The 18,401-nt window shown below is 38.1% G+C and overlaps 4 protein-coding genes across 11 annotated transcripts; 3 read left to right on the forward strand and 1 right to left on the reverse strand.

The window, feature by feature from the left end:
• Positions 1 to 1,012: 1,012 nt before the first annotated feature.
• On the reverse strand, positions 1,013 to 5,066 carry LOC120016418 (UDP-glycosyltransferase TURAN-like). 7 transcript variants are annotated; one of them, XM_038869185.1, is made up of 8 exons: positions 4,841 to 5,066; positions 4,433 to 4,724; positions 2,794 to 2,926; positions 2,641 to 2,671; positions 2,137 to 2,181; positions 1,989 to 2,037; positions 1,767 to 1,876; positions 1,013 to 1,614 (listed from the first exon to the last, which is right to left on the reverse strand). In XM_038869185.1, exons 4-8 carry the CDS (start codon positions 2,665 to 2,667, stop codon positions 1,588 to 1,590), a joined length of 258 nt encoding a protein of 85 aa, XP_038725113.1. In that variant the 5' UTR covers positions 2,668 to 2,671; positions 2,794 to 2,926; positions 4,433 to 4,724; positions 4,841 to 5,066; the 3' UTR covers positions 1,013 to 1,587. The 7 variants fall into 7 exon arrangements, 4 of the variants coding, with proteins under 4 accessions (XP_038725113.1, XP_038725110.1, XP_038725112.1 ...); XM_038869182.1 differs by having other exon boundaries at positions 1,013 to 1,876; XR_005471982.1 differs by lacking the exon at positions 1,989 to 2,037 and having other exon boundaries at positions 1,013 to 1,876.
• A 2,381-nt stretch (positions 5,067 to 7,447) lies between these two features.
• Positions 7,448 to 9,937, forward strand: LOC120015949 (RING-H2 finger protein ATL20-like). The gene is made up of 2 exons (XM_038868478.1): positions 7,448 to 8,511; positions 9,317 to 9,937. The coding sequence occupies exons 1-2, from the start codon at positions 7,725 to 7,727 to the stop codon at positions 9,787 to 9,789; spliced, it is 1,260 nt and encodes a 419-aa protein (XP_038724406.1). The 5' UTR covers positions 7,448 to 7,724; the 3' UTR covers positions 9,790 to 9,937.
• A 680-nt stretch (positions 9,938 to 10,617) lies between these two features.
• Positions 10,618 to 14,225, forward strand: LOC119980018 (serine/arginine repetitive matrix protein 2-like). Of its 2 annotated transcripts, none has more exons than XM_038822660.1 (3): positions 10,618 to 10,773; positions 11,235 to 11,622; positions 12,770 to 14,225. In XM_038822660.1, the coding sequence occupies exons 2-3, from the start codon at positions 11,267 to 11,269 to the stop codon at positions 12,939 to 12,941; spliced, it is 528 nt and encodes a 175-aa protein (XP_038678588.1). In that variant the 5' UTR covers positions 10,618 to 10,773; positions 11,235 to 11,266; the 3' UTR covers positions 12,942 to 14,225. The 2 variants fall into 2 exon arrangements, with proteins under 2 accessions (XP_038678588.1, XP_038678590.1); XM_038822662.1 differs by having other exon boundaries at positions 10,675 to 10,823.
• A 385-nt stretch (positions 14,226 to 14,610) lies between these two features.
• Positions 14,611 to 18,083, forward strand: LOC120016860. Its single transcript, XM_038869807.1, has 2 exons — positions 14,611 to 14,773; positions 15,848 to 18,083. The coding sequence occupies exon 2, from the start codon at positions 15,897 to 15,899 to the stop codon at positions 17,850 to 17,852; it is 1,956 nt and encodes a 651-aa protein (XP_038725735.1). The 5' UTR covers positions 14,611 to 14,773; positions 15,848 to 15,896; the 3' UTR covers positions 17,853 to 18,083.
• Positions 18,084 to 18,401: the final 318 nt, after the last annotated feature.

The following is an 18,401-nucleotide window of genomic DNA, read 5'->3' on the forward strand; positions in this document are numbered from 1 at the left end:
TACATAAAAGTTAAATGTTAATAGTATTTATACCAAAACTATTAATCTATTTTTTTAAAATGAGATTAGAAATATATACCTTTAAAATTTTATAATATGCATATTTATATTTCGATATCACAATAATTATATAAATTATCATTAGTTAAATATGTCATTAGATTGAATGAAAAAATATATTTTTTATATGATAAAACAATTACTGGATAAGATTATTATTTGTAAAAGTAATCAAATGTTGATACTTTGCGGTGTATTTTATATGTCATGTATTATATATTTCACCTGTGTAATATTGGTAAATGTGTTTAAATTATTATTAAATTATTTAGTTGTTGTCTTATCAAATTCCATAACCATTGATTAAATATAATGAGAATGAAATATATTTTTATTTAGCAAACATTGATTAGTATTTAAATTTCATAACTATTGTGTAAATATAGTAATTGTTACAATTGTTACTTTTTATTTTGTTATAATTTCTTAGATGTTTTGAATTAATTGATTTCAAAGTCTCTTAAGGCTTGTAAAAGGAATAGATAAATTTTAGGAGTCCACGTAATGAAAAGAGTCTAGGTGTTGAAGCGTAGGTATGATTTTTTTTTTTTGAGTTTTGTTTGTTAATTTTTAGATGCTATATTTTATATTTAATTTTTTCTTTCAATTTCTTTGTTAAAGTTTCACACATTGTGATATGATAAAAATAATTATTGTGATCGTCGATTAATTTTTAATAATTATTTATTGAAAATAGTATCATACTAATTCAGATCTTTATATCTCTGAATGTTTATGAATGTTTGTCCAATCCATATCGTCCCCATCATTGATTTATGATATTCTACACTCATAGCTCATCGGATTTTTTTTCATTTCCTGGCAATATCATAAAAAAAACCGATTGCTTTGCACACTGAATTGCTCAGATTACTGAATTGCAAACTCAAACCTACATCTAACCTAGCTCTCAAGATTTTTTAAAAATCCAAAAAATTAATGTAACAGTATCTATGCCTCTATCTGTATTTCATATTTAAAAATTGTCAAAGGTGAACACCATACTGTCACAATAGTCTAAAAGTTACATCAAGAAATTAATATTATCAAAACCCAATGTACATGTTGTAAATGATAGAAAATGCACACATTAAACCTTACAGATAAAGGTATTAGGGTTCCACCGCCTCTTCAAGCAAAAGTAATTGTCCCATATTCTTCTATTGATACATCGTACCTGACAGAGTGCCAGATCCCTTACTCTAACACCTTCTATCGCTCCTTCAATTTGTGATCAGATAAATTAATATCTATAAGTTCTATTGGTGCCGTAAAAGCTGAATGATGACCGCACTTTCTGAGATATGACCCAACCTGATATTTAGGGCATGATGTAGAAAAAAATCCTAGGATTAAACAAACTTCAGGTATTTTAACAGGGACTATCTCATCATACTGAGCACAGGGTTAAACCACAATGCCATACACATTCATCCATAGATCCCCCACAATTTGATATATGAAAAGAGAATAGATCCTGCCTTCGCTGAGAAAGGAGAGAAATATTGTTCAAAACTCAAGAACAACTCAACCCGGCCAAGAAGGGAAAATATCCTGTTGAAAGGAGTTGGCATTGAACAACCATCAAGAAAGTCAACTCTTTGTAGAAAAGACAGATTTAAATTTGCATTGGCCGGTCAAAGTTATGTAAGCATTCATTGTTAAAGAAAAGCAAATCAATAAATAGATGAGATTCACCAACTTACATTGCTAACAATAACCGATGGCCGATTTGGCTTTAATAGAACATCTGCACCAACTTGGGTGATAAATAAAGTTTCATCAAAAACATGGTTGTCCAATCCAATGGTTCCTTCTGGGTGAAAGAGGTCGGGAGAAGGGCAGTGAATGCACAACATACTATCAGAAAGATCAAAATGAATTGTAACCAAAAAGAAACTACAAATCTATTTAATCAGTAGTATTACCATCGCTAACACAATCATGAACATGAGGCAGGCTAACTGAGCTGTTTCTCTAATATGCAAAACAGTTACAAATTGAGCCTCATTTTACTATTCTTGTCCACATTCAAGTATCAGAGCTAAGAAATAGGAGACAATATTATTGATTTACCTTATGCTTTTCTTCAAGTGAAGTAGGACGAAAAAAATCAGGGGGCTGATCGTACAAAACTATGGCACTGTTAGTTTGAATGACAGAAGAAGAGCAATAAACCTTTATAGTATGATCCAAGAACTTTGACCACAAAACAAAAAAAAATCATAAGCAAGAAGTTAAGGAAAAGAGGAAAGAAAAACACAATTGCATGAAATTGAAATGAAATGGGTGTTTTTTTCCCATATTTTATTATCTCATAAATATAAGTCAAAGATATATGGTTATCTCCATTTCATGTCAAAATAGATCCTTTTTTTATACATCGGGTATATTTTATTGACTTTTCGAAAGATTATCCCTGTTCAGATATTACCTTCTCAGCCTCAATTCAAGATTTTGTGGATTTCAACTTCTCAAAGATCTATAGGCTTGACATCCAAACTGCATAAACCCTATAAGTAACCTCATCCTTTTTTTTTTTTACATAAACAAAGTACACTTGTGGGTTTGAGTATTTACCTTTCGCAATATTGTTGGCATGGACATGTCGCTGAACCAAGAATTGTGTTAATCTTTAAAATATGATGGTAACATGGTATACATGTTAAAGTTGAATTAACAAATAAGTTCGATAATCAATTCAAATTTCGGTGGAGGAAAGTCAATACTTACTTTTAGAACTCCAAAGTCCAAACAGTATAGAACATATATTCACTTTCCCATATTGCATTCTGAGTACGTTTAGGAGAAGTTTTTCAGATTCGTGGCCGAAAGGCTCGAGACAGTACATGTAATTTTTCTTCTCCTGCAACAAAAATAACTCAAAAACTATGAAATTGTACCTAATGAGTAAAAATCTATTAAGAAAATCACATCAGGAACTCAACTATAATTTGCAAATTTTTCAACACAATATCATTAAACGTATTGACTGATTCCATATTGATAATAAGATACAATTAAAATAAGTAAAGTAGATTAATCAAATATTATTTTAGCATGCGGTGATTAAACTCTTCGAATGAATCCAATAAAGCAGTAACCTATTGCTTCATAGAATCAGTTACCTCGGCAGTTCCTGTCATTGCAAGAATGTGGAAAGTGAGATGTGCTCTTAAACATTCATCGCATTGTATGTTACAAAGGATTTTGAAATCTAAATGTCGTACCCAGATGGGAGTGAGGAATAAAATTTCAGGTAGTTTTGACTAATAATTTTTTAGTAGTATCCCAAATGCTTAAGACATTAATAATAACAAAATGAAACTTTGATGCCAGGCTATATGGCATATGAATGACAAACTATACAATTTTCCTAAGACTTCTTCAAGTTACCTATGAATAAGAGAGGGGAACACAAATGCATTAGCTGCTACAAAGTCAGGTTGCCCAAATTTCAATCCGTCAAACTTTGCTCCTAATATGACTATCAAGGACTCAATCTTTTTTACCCCTCTCGATAGCCACACCTTACAAAATTCAAGATAAATACTCATTACGAAACACAATCTCATCTTCATCACAATTCTACCAAATGTGGATTTGATATCTAGGATAAATGCTCATCACCAAACACAATCTCATATTCTTCAAAATTCTACCTAGTGTGGATATAATATTATGAACTTGTGGTTGGTTTCCAGGCATAGCAGCTGATATAAGTGCTCCCTTGACCACCATCAAACTGAAAGAGCACCATATTAAATTCCAGCAGACAACAAAGTAAGAACTTTAGCACAAAGATGGCTTAGAAACAATGACAGTGACAACACACAAAAATTTGAAATCTATCAAAACCATAATACCCTAAAAATAAACAAAACAATGGAAAGAGTAAGAAACTCAAACAAAGAATGAAAAAATGCACCATGGACCTTTCCTTTGGCTTAATATCACATCAATATATTCTGCTTGTCTATATGTATTGAACCAATTTCACCAAAAAGATATGGGCTAAACGAATATTGACCCACTGTTGCCAATATCATAACTTTGCATCTGAAAACCCTTCGATTATAACTGCATACAACCATTGACTTGGCTACATGTGCAATCTGTACCACAAAAGTTGTATAGGAAGTCAATCTGAGAAATTTTTTTAAGAAAAGTACCAAGGCCAACAGGTAAGGAGAGACAACCATAAACCCAAAACAGCTGACAAAATGAAGGAGGAGACAAAGAAAGCAAGAGGAAAGAGTGAAAAAGAAAACCCACTCAGGATTCAATAATTTTAGACAGAAAATTATAATTAGACATCAATTAATTAAGGAAGCAGGGCAACGACCCACAAAAGATTACGATTGCGACTAACCTGAGCCGACTGATCGCAACCAAGCTATGAATCAGGCCAAACACCCACAGCAAATCGAAGACTCCATCCCCTAACAAATTAAGGAGCATGCCAGCCATCTGTACCAAAATCGAAGACGACGGCAGTTCCTGTCATTGGCTTTAAGCGCAAATCGAAGACTCCATCTCCTAACAAATTGAGGAGCATGCCAGCCATCTGTACCAAAATCGAAGACGACGGCAGTTCCTGTCATTGGCTTTAAGCGCAAATCGAAGACTCCATCCCTCACCAAATTGAGGATCACGCCAGCCATCTGTACCAAAATCGAAGATGACGGTAGTTCCTGTCATTGGCTTTAAGCTTTTTGAAGACATCAATTCATCGAGGAAGCAGGACAAAGACCCACAAAATATTACGATTGCCACTAACCTGAGCCGACTGATCGCAACCAAGTTATGAATCAAGACAAACACCCACAGCAAATCGAAGACTCCATCCCCCATCAAATTTAGGAGCACGCCAGCCATCTGTACCAAAATCAAAGACGACGACAATTCCTATCATTGGCTTTAAGCTTTTTGAAGACACGCTATGTTTGAGAAAAATAACGTAGGGAGAATCAGTGAATCAATGACGACAGGTAGAAGACGTTTATTTTTTGGTATTTAGTGTTTTGCTTGGTTTGCGGCAGGTGCTTGATTAGGAGATAATAAGCAGGGAAGAGGCCACGTGGGCATTAACTAAGAAGAATAACAATCCAGGTGTCAAAAAAATAGGAGCAGTTGTTTGAGCCTCTGCTTTATATATAGGTATAGATATGTCACTCAATTGAGTTACGTAAATTCGATTTGAGATATATGCTTGACAGTTTCAATGATGATGATGATAATTGTAATTACCAAAATTCATGACCAATATAATGACAAACCCGAGTTGGACTACTTAAGTCCATGGGTCTAACCAATACATTTAGGCCGATATTAGGACCCATTATGAGGCCCACGTACAACCTTCGAGGCACTGTTTAGTGACAGTACTGTCACGCAAACCATGTCTGACTATAACAGTTAACATCTCCCGTTATGCTTGTTTTACTGTATTCACAGTAACTTTCCCTTATACAGGAACTATGTCTCGCAGTATCTTTAATGTATTGGTGCCCACACGATGCATGTCTCGCAGTACAGTCTAAGAGCTTTCACGGTTGTTCTTGTTGTGACGTTTATAGGATTCAAAGGTACAAACGAGCACCTTGATAAAAATTGACTATTAAACGTTCGTAGAATTTGCCCCCACAATAATAATACCTTCTCGACTGGACACAAATTTCCAAGGACGGAGATACGTCAAGTGAAGTAATCGTGACGTTATACACAACAACAACAATAATTGAATAGTTGCAATAACCATAGTAGAAAGAAAGAAAGAGTCGGACTTGGTCATGACAATCAGATAACAAAAATGTATATAATATGGTTTGAGTCGCAATTAAAGGACAGAGTGGAGATTAAAAAATGGGGAGACAGGAGGTTCGCTTTCATAGATCGGTGGAGCAATAATAAACACTAGATATAGTCTCCCAGATTTAGGTAGAAGTGTGACTGGTTTTTTAATTAAGACCAATTAAATGACCATGACAACGTAGACACCACATGATGAATACTGCCTTAAATTTGACCATAACAACAACAGCCTAATTTTGTCCCCATTTGTTTGATTTCCAGTGTTGACAAAAAAAAAAATGCAGCTTGTGTTGGGCAGAGGGTTTGATTCAACAACTAAATTAGAACCCATTGATTTAGTGGGTCCCATGATCTATACAAAACAAAGCTTCAAGCTATCATAACAAGGGTTCCATGATATATATCACTAAATGATGCAACACAACAAGCAGACAAATATATATATATATATATATCACAGGAGTCACAGGGAAATATGAGAACCAAAAACAATTTCATGTTGAACTGAAGTTGGTGAATCTTTTGGGGGCCGCATTATATATATCATCACTGAACTTCAAGAACCAATTGGATGATAGTCTAGTTGATGAATCTTTAAGGGGTCAAACCATAGAGATTCGAGAGGTTCTAAATTTGATTCTCAATGGGCGCAATATCATTGTGACACTCACTAGGCATTGACTCAATTTACCCGATCGTCAACTAATAAATTTCTGTTTGCGTAGAGGCGACAACCCGATTTTAGACCCATTTTAGTAGTCCAAAGATCAAACTTGTCTGATATCATTATGGGTTATAAAAAAATCATTCAACTTCAACTCTCTTTGCTGGAACACAAATATATTTCATCGATGACACGAGTGGAATACACAAAATTTGTTCGTTGTGGGCCTCAACAGAAGGCCCGTTTAGTTCCTAAACTTGGAGTCTTGGACATCCAAATTGAAGAGTTTATTTAGTTCTTTTTAGCACCTTAGCTCACCTTGGGCTTAAGCATTTTGGACCCAATTTGGGCTTTACCATCAGCTCCACTAGTCTATTACTGATCCAGTCAAGCAAATAATTAATAGGCCCAGACTACAAGCCCAAAATTGTTGGTCCTTTTTTTTTTTTTTTTCTTTCTTCCTTTCTTAACTTCGTCGGACTCATCATAGATTCTAGAAACACTTGACCACAAACACACACACACGTTATTGAATAAAATTGTGGAAATTAATTAATCAAATATATACCTGAGAAAATGATATTACGTCGGCTTAAAGTCATATTTATTGGGGATGGAAAAGACTTCAATTCCTTTAAAATTCTAATTTTGGTTGCTGTGAACTATGGTCACTCTTGTTTAGCACTTAATTTTTAGTGTTTAGGATTTAGATTTTTTTTTTCAAAATCTACTATATCATAATATTATGAACATCAAAATATTCAATCATACATTTAAATTCATAATTTAACATAATTTTATAAGAGAATTGGAGTTAAAATCGGAGGTTTTATCCCTACTTATGGCTTCAAACTACAATCAAAATTCAGAAGTCAGAAAGGCATACAATGCTTTTGTCATACATGGTCGGAAAATCAAGAAAGTCATATGTTGGAGGCTGTCTGTCGACATTATTGAGTCGTATATAATTTATCTACACAGTTATAAAAAGACAAATAAATGCAGAGTTTTTTCTGCTATTTTAAATTACAAGTAACCAAACACCAACCGTTGACTTATGCTATTAAGGATCCACTGCTCCCCTTCTCACCGTTCCATGTACTTTCTCTATGAACAAGAAAATCTTTACTAGTCTTTGGCTCTTTGCTGGCGATACACATCTCTGCCCAGTAGAATCGACACTGTTATGAACCGCAGAGAATTCAAACCTCGCACGAAGCCTTATATCCTCCTCTCTTCACTGCCGAGGTCTCCAATGGCTCCTTTTGAACTCTGCATCTTCTTTTTGTTCCTCCTCTCATTTATTCAGATTTCAATAGGCGTCGAAGACTGCCAGAGCGTATGCGACGGCAACATATTCGGCGGCAATCCTGTCGTTCGCTTCCCTTTTCAGTTCAAAACCGGCTCTAAAACCTCTCGATGTGGGTTCCCGGGATTCGATCTCGCCTGCGACAAAAACGGGTTTTCGATCCTCACTCTACCTCACGCTGGTCAATTCGTGGTCGAATATATCGATTACAGGTCCCAATCTATTTGGTTCAACGACCCTGGTTTCTGCCTCCCCAAACGACTTCTTGATTCCTCATTCAATCTCTCTGACACTCCCTTCATCGAAGAGTACAATCGCTACTTCACTTTCCTTAATTGCTCTGATTCAAGTGATGGGTCGAATTCGCAGATGATTTTGCCTCAGTCACGGTATTTGTCTTGCTTAAGTCAAGAAAACTACACCGCTTGGGCACTCCCGACGGATGTGTACGAGTCACAGGGGGCGATATACCCGTCGTGTACGGTGATATCTAAGACGGTTTATGTTCCGGTTCCGTGGCTGCGGTGGACCGATCTTAGTGCCGGTTCGAGGTTGTTGTGGGTTGAACCGGACTGTAAAGAGTGCGAAGAGGCCGGTGGAACTTGCGGGTTCGCGGGTGATTCGGGTCTGGATATCGGTTGCTTCAATCTTCCCAAAGATGGTGGTAAGTTCTCTTGTATTTTCTTGCCTGAACACATTATAAAACGGCGTCGTAGAAATGCCGGAGATGCTTTTTGTGTGAGTCAGCGGGGTATGAAGCGACTGTAGTCAAACAATTTGCTAATGGACAGGTGAGATGGTCCCAGGGACCCAGTCATTGGGTGGGCCATCGCTTTTTTTTTAATCGCCGTCACGACCATGAATACTTACCAAACAAGTGTTCGGTGTTTGATGTTGACACGTATCATGTTTCCACATTGTAGGGTCCACCGTTTGGTATTCTATTTTATTTTAAAAAAACAAAGAACTTATCGAAGACACGATATCATATTGGACCTCCCCTTATATAGAACTTATCCAATACAAGATCATAAAAGAATTTATGCAAGACACAATAATATTGGACCTCGCTCTACATAATAAACTTCAAGAATGCGGGTACGTGAATTCTCCGTCCCACAAACACTAGACAATTATAAGGCCGGTAAATCTATGACCTCTTTCATTTGGCAAGAGTTAATAATGTCAATTTACCACCCAGTCTTTGGTTTAGTATTCTATTTTCATTTAAGATTGCTTAGTGGTGTTTCTAATCTAAAGGTCACCAGAAAGAAAATCAAATTCTTTGCTAGATCCCATGAAGTTTCCCATCATTGTTTGGCTTTTCTTCAACATTTTTGAATTCTTAGTATTGATTTGACTATTTCAATAACCAACCATATCTTCAATTTTTGTCCTACCATTCCATGCAATTATCTTACATGGTACTAATAATGTCTCACTGTGTAATTGTTTTTTGCACATTTAAGGTATCCCAAGGAGTGCTAAATATGGCATTGCAATAGGCATAGGCATACCCGGACTCTTGTGTCTTATAGGCCTTGTAGGGTACCTCTACGGCAGAGTCAAGTCCTATAGCCAACGCCACCGGGCCGTCAGTACAGAATTTTCATCCTCAATTGCTCCACAGCCGGTGATCATTGTGTCCGGACTCGACGGCCAGACAATCGAGAAGTTCCCGAAGACATTGTTAGGCGAAAGCCGAAGGCTGCCGAGGCCCGGTGACAACACTTGCCCTATATGTCTAGCTGAGTACCAGCCCAAGGAAACAATAAGGACTATACCAGAATGTAACCATTACTTTCATGCTGTTTGCATTGATGAATGGCTAAGGATGAACCCAACATGTCCCTTGTGCCGGAAATCTCCGGACAGTTCCTCTCGAATCACGCCTTCTTGTTCCGCATCTTCATCTTCAACATCGTTGCCGTCCTCACCCTAAGATTTTTGTGATTTTTGTTGGTGCATATGTATACTGTATGTTTCGATGATATTTGTATATGGTATGTTTTAATTAATGAATGATAGATGTATAAATTGAATTCAGTTCTGGAAAGTGGAAACAGCCATGGGTGCGGGTGGAAGGTCTACATATATTTTGCTTGTTTCATATGTATATTCCGAGCTGGCATCATATGACTAATTATCAGGCAAAAGGAAGAAAGGAAAAAAATCCACCTCAAGTGGTTATCAGTTAATCAGGTAGTTTTTTGGCATGTGATGTATGGCTATCCCTCTCAACTGCTTAATTAGTTCTAATTATGAACCTTTCCAGCAGGGAATAACATTAGCTGTAAGTTTTCTTGAATGCACTTCTTACTGTTGATGTGTAGAAATGCATAAGAAAAATAAGATTTGTATTATTGATTCTTGCATTTAGAAGGAGATTAGGTCTCCTTTTATTATGCATGATAACTCAAACTATTAGAACCAATACCATACACATTAACACACACATAAATCAATATACATACTTCAACAAAAGCGAGGAACCGAGCTCATGGGTGGCTAAGTTGGTTATGAATGAATCTTTCCAGTTTGAAGATCAAAGTTCAACTCTTCACATCAACACCCTACAACGTATTAAGTCTACAACTTATCGAGTACAACTTGGAGAAGTTGGTTAATCTAGATATTCGGAGTTTATATGGACGAAAACCCCATAGTTGCTTGTCATAAAAATAAAAAAAAACACCCAAGGACAAAACTAATAACTCAAAATCCGGACTTAGGGCCCAAGGAGGCAAATCATACGGGCCAGCCCAATCATACACAGCCCTGGCCCGTATAAGATAACTTCGGCTATCGCTGTAATTACACGGCGAGATCCCAACCCTCTGGCCTAGGTCGGTACATTTCCAATCTCTCCGACTTACCATCTACATCCAGTTCGGTGAAAATCAAGAGCCCATGCCGACTCGATCTGGTGCGTTTTTCTGCAGACATCTCATGCGTCTTTTTTTTGCTCAGATACAGGTTCTCTCTGAAGAAAGTCTTCGTTGTCGTATCTTTTACTTTCTTTACTTTTCAGTTCTGAAGTAGACATTTAAAACCTGCTAATCAATTATATGCATATGTTTTCAGTCTGTTAGATTTTGCTTTTGAAACTTGAATTTCAGTTGATTTGGCAATGTACGTAATAGATTTATCAAACCCTAATATCCGTGGGAATTCCTTATCTGGTCCGAATTTCTACCTGGGTTCTGTTTTCACTACTTTATAAGCCTTTTTTTTTTCTTATTCTTGAATGCTTTTTGTCCTTATTTATGGTCACTAGGGATACAATTTGTTTCTGATATATTATTTTCTTTATATCTACTATTATCAACGAATACATCTGTTTCAATAGATTTTTAAGGTTGTTGAATTTTGGATTTTCTGTAACAGTGGTTATATGAAGTTGAGCTAGAGAAGTAGAGATGTACAACGGGATTGGGTTACAGACCCCAGGAGGGTCTGGAACTAATGGTTACATCCAGGGAAATAAGTTTTTTGTCAGGCCAAAGACGAACAAGGTGGATGTGAACAACAAGGGGTTTGATGTGGACCAAGGTACTGCGGGTGTGACCAGGAAACCAAACAAGGACGTACTTGATCATGACTGCAAGCGCCAAATCCAGCTCAAGCTTGTCAAGCTTGAAGATAACCTTATTGACCAGGGCTACACTGATGCAGAGATTGCCGAGAAGATTGAGGAGGCTCGAAAGACTCTTCAAGCGGCTGCTGCTTTTGAGGCAAGTGGTGGACCCACTGCTATTGTCGTTGCTGATAAGAAGTAAATAATCTCCCTCCCTTCTCTTATTGAATTTTTTATTATCAGTTTATCTTTTCCACGTATCCTCAAATTATATTTTGCTCTGTTTGCACTTTCTTATTCGTTGTGGTTATGACTGCTGTTAATGTGAGTTAAAAATTTTTACAAAGTATATTGCAATAGCATTGTCAGGAAGTTTTCTGTTTTAGGGTAGTACTGCCATGCTCTATATGCTCGTTAAGAACTTGTTGCCTGATTTTTTGAGTCAATAAGCAGTTTTGCCTCTCCTGTGGGCTTTCAAGGTAGTGATTATGTATATGGTGCTTGATAGCTCTGTTATCGAGGCATATATTGAAGTTTGAACTGAGAGCCGAGAGTTTTTTGAGGGTTGCTTTTTGTTTCCCTTTTTTCTCGCTCTCTGATTTTTTTTTCACTCTTAGCTCTATTTCTTTATGGGATCGTGGTTTCTTTAGGGTTATTCCCACTTTAAGAAATTCTCTCTCATTGGTACATATTATTTCATTTCCTTTTCAAGGTCATCTTGTTACTTCTCTGAGTTTTTTGATTGAGGTGGGGTGGGGGAATCCTCCATTATTCTCTCTAAAAATATTTCTGCATCATGGTAGTTGACCTAGCCCATTACATGAATGTGTTTGTTTTGTTACTTTGCTTCTATACTTCAATCAGGATGTAGGATGAAAAATATGGTAGCTTATGCAGGTTTGGTGCATGCTAATATGATTGATGCTTCAAAGAGTGTTTTTCGCTATTGTTTATAGCGTGATTGAGTAATCTCATTAGTGTGAGGTAATAAATAATTTGATCATCCCTTCCTTTTTGGCATATATGCCTGCAAATGATGTTTTCTGAAAAAATAATAGGTGTAAGATTCTTGACATATATCTTTAATAGCATGCATGCATAGAGCTGCATCAATAATGCACTCTTCATAGTTTGTACATTATATGTTCGTTGTGATACTTTCAACTGGATTTCCCACTGCAACTCAATTTTAATTGTCTTGCTCTTGGTGTATTTCATCTGAAATTGTTCTCAAAACAAAAATGTCGTACTGTGTTGTGACATGCATGTTTCTTTAATGATTTTTTTCTCTAGAGTATGAATCTGAAGTCTTAGCTGTGTATTTTGATGACTCTTTGACTTTCAGGATATCAGATACTCAGACTCATCAAATTGCTGCTAGAAAGGAGAAACAGATGGAGAAACTGAGAGCTGCCCTTGGGATCAGTTTGTCTGAACCTCATGAACCAAGTGGAGAGACGAGGAGTGACGCTGAGCTGGAAAGCGGAGATAAAAAGAAATACAAATGGTGGTGGTAAGCATCATGAGAAACGTGAACATAGCTTTTTGGACAGAGAGTACAGCTCAAAAAACATATTGGTGAAGATCCCGAAATCTGGAAAGGATGATAAGAAAAAGGGTGGAGATAGGTCTAATGAGCCGAGGCACAACAAGAACTAAGTAGGAGAAGAAGGCACAAGGATAGTTCTTCTGGCGAAGATAACAGTGGTGAGGATGGCAGTGGAGATCTGAAAAGTATTAAGAAAAGAGGAGATAAGTCTGATGAGCCCAGGCACCACAACAAGAAAGTAAGTAGTAGAAGAAGGCACAAGGATAGTTCTTCTGGTGAAGATAGCAGTGGTGAGGATGGCAGTGGAGATCTGAAAAGTATTAAGAAAAGAGGAGACAAGTCTGATGAGCACAGGCACCACAAGAAGGAAGTAAGTAGGAGAAGGTGGCACAAGGATGGCAGTGGAGATCTTAAAAGTTTGAAGAAAAGAGGAGATAGGTCTGATGAGCCTAGGCACCACAAGATGGAAGGAAGTGGGAGAAGAAGGCACGGGGATAATTCTTCTGGCAAAGATAGCAGTGGTGAGGATGGCGATGGAGATGTGAAAAGTTTGAAGAGGAGAGGAGATAGGTCTGATGAGCCTAGGCACCACAAGAAGGAAGTAAGTAGGAGAAGAAGGCACGAGGATGGTTCTTCCGGTGAAGATAGCAGTGATGAGGATGGCTGTGGAGATCTGAAGAGTATTGAGAAAAGAGGAGACAGGTCTGATGAGCCTAGGCACCACAGGAAGGAAGGAAGGAAGTTGGAGAAGAAGGCACGAGGATGATTCTTCTGGTGAAGATAGCAGTGGTGAGGATGGCAGTGGAGATGTGAAAAATTTGAAGAGAAGAGGAGATAGGCCTGATAAGTTTAGGCACCGCAAGAATGAAGGAAGTGGGAGAAGAAGGCAGGAGGATGATTCTTCTAGCGGGGACAGTAGCGGGGAGGATAGCGGTGGAGACCTAAAAAGTATGAAGGGAAGAGAAGATAGGTATGATGAGTCAAGGCACCGCAAGAAGGAAGGAAGTAGGAGAAGAAGGCGCGAGGATGATTTTTCTGCTGAAGCTAGTAGGGGGGCGGATAAGCGGAAGAAGAGGACTAGAACTTCGAGGCAAAGCTAATCAACTCTGTACCATTGCTTGTTCAAGATCCTTGTGTTGCATCCCATACTTGTGAAGTTTGTATGTGGTGTGCAGTGTGCTTTGAATTGGAACCTTGTGAATCAATGATTTGTGATGCAATTTTAACATACAAGAATTTTTAAGAGTGAAAAGGATTCTTAGCTCCACTTTCATATGGCATTTGATATTTTGCAAGAAAAAAAAAAAAACTGGTTCTGTTTTTATCGAATGGCACTTGTAAAGGAATCAATCCAGTTGTAATTGACTTCCATAAGTGAATATATATATATTGAAATAATATATACAGATGTATAGCTTGCCAAGATATTTTTCACTTATTTGTCAGCCCAAGCCGAAGACCAAGTCCAATATTGATTGAGTTTAGGCCTCGTACAAGACTGGCCCGTCTTAGAATAATCAATTGGGTAACTTTAATCACATCTTAATTTTTTTTAAAGACACCTCAAACTAATTTGAACATCTCTTATAAAAATCAGTTGATGAGATATTTAGAAAACATCGGTCTGACTAAAGCTACCCTAACCAATTCAAGGTGAAGCCTTATTCTAAACACGTACATTTGTTAATGGCGAATTCGCGATTTTAGAAGCTTAGAGAGAACAGAGATGCAGAGAAGAGGACGATCTACCAGTTCGGATCTGCTACCGTAGTCAATACCAATCATCTGTTCGTCGATTAAGTAAGTTTATCTTTATGCTTTCCGTTCCGTTTGCAAAGAGCCCTATGCTTTACAATTGTGTTTTGGGTTTTTTTTGGGATATTTGAGAATTTGGGTTTTTTTTTTTGGTTTTGGGTAGTTCTAGCCAAAACTCCGGTATAGAATCACGTCCAAGTGATTGAATTCAGATCTGAATGAGGTTTTGTTTGGTTTTTTAGGAATAGAGAGAAGAAATTGAAGTCTTGAACTTCTAGAATTTCATTATTGCGTGACCTTGGAAATGCTCGATTTATACTTAATTCACATGGGTGTTTATTCTGAATAGGAAAGAAAATGGAATTCCGGTTTGAAATCTTGGTTTTTTATCAGGATTTGGGCATATCTGGCTCAGATGGCCAGATCAAAGTTGTTTTCCCTGTTAAGAATTTAGTTCTGTAGATTTCTGTGTTCAATGACATAATTATAATAGCAATTCAGGCCACTTTAGGTAGTTGATACGGTCAGTCTAGAATATCAGTTCCTGCTGGGATTAGATAATGCTTAACGGAGGCATAACTTGCTAATTGCTAAATGATTGGGTTACCTTCCAGTTTTTGATGATTTCGCAAACATTGGATTCAGAAAATTTGGTCCAATTTTCTTGCTGATTCAGCTTGCCAATGGAGGCCTAAAGATATTTCAGGATTTGATAGCTGAAAGAAGTGATAGTAACATCTGAGAAATGGGTATTCAATTTTCTCAATGTTTCATGCTTGTTGTGAGGAGTTTTAATTGTGCGTTTGGATGATTCTTTTCTATGGTTTCTTGACTAAATGCATGTATACTAGTTTCGTAAAACTCATTTGGGCCTGCATGCATTTTTTTCTCTATTCGTCAAGATTCAAATTATATGAGTTTACAGCCCTACCCAAACTCATAAAAAATGAACATTTATTTTTAGTTTATGAAGCTAAGACAATTGTGTGTATGAAATGTTGTTGTGTGATGAAAGGATGGTGAAAATTATTTTTCTAAAGACATGCCAAGTGGCTTGTGTATGCATACGTGGATTATTTTGAAATCCTTACGATTAACTTTCGAAGGAAAATGTTTCAGGTAGGACGATTTATTGAAGCTGGTCCTTCTTAGCTGGAATTAAACAACCATGTCCTGCCTGGCTCTCTCCCTGCAACCTGCCAATGGCTCTGACATCCTCCTTCAGACCCGGGAGTGGTTCCCTCCAGCCCGTGCACTTGCAGCTCTCACCGCCTTCCGTCAAACGCGGCTTGCCTTTGCCACCACAAAGCATCGACAACACCAACACAACCATCCTTCAGAAACTGACGATTCTGCTGCCTCCAGTGCCACTGCTGATTCAATCGCCTCCCTCGGTGACGACCCACTTGCAGCTTCCAGCGGCCAGGTCATAGTTGGTGTGGAAAGCCGTTACCGTGTGGTGTACCGCCTCGTCAACGGCATCTATGTGCTTGGTATCACCACTGCAGACCATGATAACTCCATCAATGTCTTTGAATGTATCAACATCGTTAACCAGTCTGTTAGTGTCATTGTCACTGCCTGCCGCGGAGTTGACGTCACTCCTGAAAAGCTCAACCGGAAGTATGCTGAGATCTACATGGCATTGGACATTGTGTTGCGTGGTGTTAGTAGCATTCGCCTCGCGGCAATGCTTGCTTCAATGCATGGCGAGGGGATTGCCAAGATGGTGCATTCTGGGCTTGACTCAGAGAGCAAAATCCGTGGAGCTGATAGCTGGCCTGCGATGGAAATCCATTCTGTTGAGCATCAAGCAAGCATTGAAGCATTTTCAAATGCTCGGTTTGAATTACCCCCAGAGACACTTGCTGCAGGTGATGAGGTGGCGGCAAGTATTGCTCCAGTGGTGCAGAATGAGCAGCTGGAGCAACAGCAAGAAAAACAGGAGGAATCGACAGCAGAGAAGGATCCATTTGCAGCGAGTGAGGCTATAAATAAGCAGGAGGAACTTGTGGGTGGGTTTAAGAAGAATAAGGATAACTCAGCCTCGGATTTGACAGTGGCATTGGCAGGGTTAGAAATCACCACATTGCCACCTGCAGCTGCTACGGAATCAACACATATTGGTGTTGAAGGATTTGAAGGGGATTATGGTGGAATTGAGTTCAGCAATGAGCAAGCTTCTCTGGGAGAAACTTTTGAAGCATTTAGTGATGCATGGGGTGGGGGATTGGATGCATCAGAGTTTGTCGGTACCAAGAAGGCTCCAAAACAGCAAGGCCTTGGTGGGCTTGAGCTGTTACAAACGGGGCCGGATGGTGAAGCCGCAGCAAAAACTGCGGCAGCTGGAGCTGAAGGCACTCCACTTGAAAATCTTTTGGTGAAGAAAACTGAAATGAAGGGTCCTGAGATGTACATTTCTGAGGAGATAAGTGCAGAGTTTAGGGAATCTTTACTTGCTAGAGCTGGATTGATGGGCGTTGTTTATTTGAGAACATTGCCTCCGAAAACTGCTGGTGATAAGGAAACAGAGTTTTCATTTCAGGTTAACGGGACAAGTGCAGTTAAGAGATTTGTTATGCAGAGTTCTCGTGTTAGTAGCCTTGGAAATGGGATGTTCCATGTTAGAACTGCGCCTTCTGAGGATCCTATACCCATTTTGAAGTATAGCTTACTCCCTAAGTTAACACCATTGCCTTTGAGGGTTCGTCTTATAAAACGTCACACTGGGACTCTACTTTCTGTAATGATACAGTATGTCTCAAATCCAGATTTGCTGATGCCACTGAATGATGTGACATTTATTTTGAAGCTGCCAGTTGATCCTACGCTGTTGAAGGTTTCTCCTAAAGCTGTATTGAATAGAACTGAGAGAGAATTGAGATGGCACGTGCCAGAGATTCCGGCAAAGGGTTCTCCTGGTCGGTTACGGGCTAGGATGCCTGTGGATTCTAGTGAAGAAGATGGCAGTGAAGAGATTGATGAGATTGTTGGTTATGTAAAATTTTCTGTTCAAGGAGCTGAATCGTTGTCCAAGGTTTCTCTACGCCCTGCATCTGAGGGTAAGACAGATTTCTACGAAGGTAGTCACAGGTATGAGACTGGGGTTTATATGTGCAATTAAACCATGTGACTATGGCTGCTTGTTGACAGATTGGTGTGTTGACTTTGTTATTTTTGATAGAGGTTTTGTTGTTTCTTTTCCTATCTCATGTTTGAGGTTTCTCAAAAAGATTAAAGGGGTTATATAATCATGGCATATGGTTATTGTGCTAAGTTGTAATGTCAAAACTGTTATGCCCCTTCAATTTATGTGTTGTTTATGAGTTTATCTATTCTTCTCTTTTTATGCCAATGTTGGTGACTGGAGATAACTCTCTTCAATTATTCCTAGGATGGGAGGGAGTAGGTCTTGCTTCATATTTGTTAATTCATTTCTGGTTTACACGACTTCAGGCAGATAAAGCAGCTACAAAAGCTATGCTTGTCAATCGAGTAGGTGATTTTGGATTAGCTCCTGGGATTTCTTGAGAGAGGACAACTTTTAACCTCATGCTTTTCCTTTCCGTGACCATCAAAGCATAGAACCGGAACTGTAATATATTGTTTGCTGAAATTGTTTTGATATATATATATATATACTATGAAGAAAGTATGGCTTGACGATATTTAG

Source organism: Tripterygium wilfordii, chromosome 15 (genome assembly GCF_013401445.1).
Source record: "Tripterygium wilfordii isolate XIE 37 chromosome 15, ASM1340144v1, whole genome shotgun sequence".
Lineage (NCBI taxonomy): Eukaryota > Viridiplantae > Streptophyta > Magnoliopsida > Celastrales > Celastraceae > Tripterygium > Tripterygium wilfordii.

Excerpts from the sequence above, each read along its gene's own strand:
- LOC120016418 (XM_038869182.1), bottom strand. The coding sequence starts at position 2,911 with ATGTACTGTCTCGAGCCTTTCGGCCACGAATCTGAAAAACTTCTCCTA. Across the intron at positions 2,672-2,793 it reads TGGACTTTGGAGTTCTAAAA|CGACATGTCCATGCCAACAA; the intron begins GTAAGTATTGAC and ends TTCTTGGTTCAG. Across the intron at positions 2,182-2,640 it reads TGCCAACAATATTGCGAAAG|CCCCCTGATTTTTTTCGTCC; the intron begins GTAAATACTCAA and ends TTGTACGATCAG.
- LOC120015949 (XM_038868478.1), top strand. The coding sequence starts at position 7,725 with ATGAACCGCAGAGAATTCAAACCTCGCACGAAGCCTTATATCCTCCTC. Across the intron at positions 8,512-9,316 it reads CAATCTTCCCAAAGATGGTG|GTATCCCAAGGAGTGCTAAA; the intron begins GTAAGTTCTCTT and ends TGCACATTTAAG.
- LOC119980018 (XM_038822660.1), top strand. The coding sequence starts at position 11,267 with ATGTACAACGGGATTGGGTTACAGACCCCAGGAGGGTCTGGAACTAAT. Across the intron at positions 11,623-12,769 it reads ATTGTCGTTGCTGATAAGAA|GATATCAGATACTCAGACTC; the intron begins GTAAATAATCTC and ends TTTGACTTTCAG.
- LOC120016860 (XM_038869807.1), top strand. The coding sequence starts at position 15,897 with ATGTCCTGCCTGGCTCTCTCCCTGCAACCTGCCAATGGCTCTGACATC.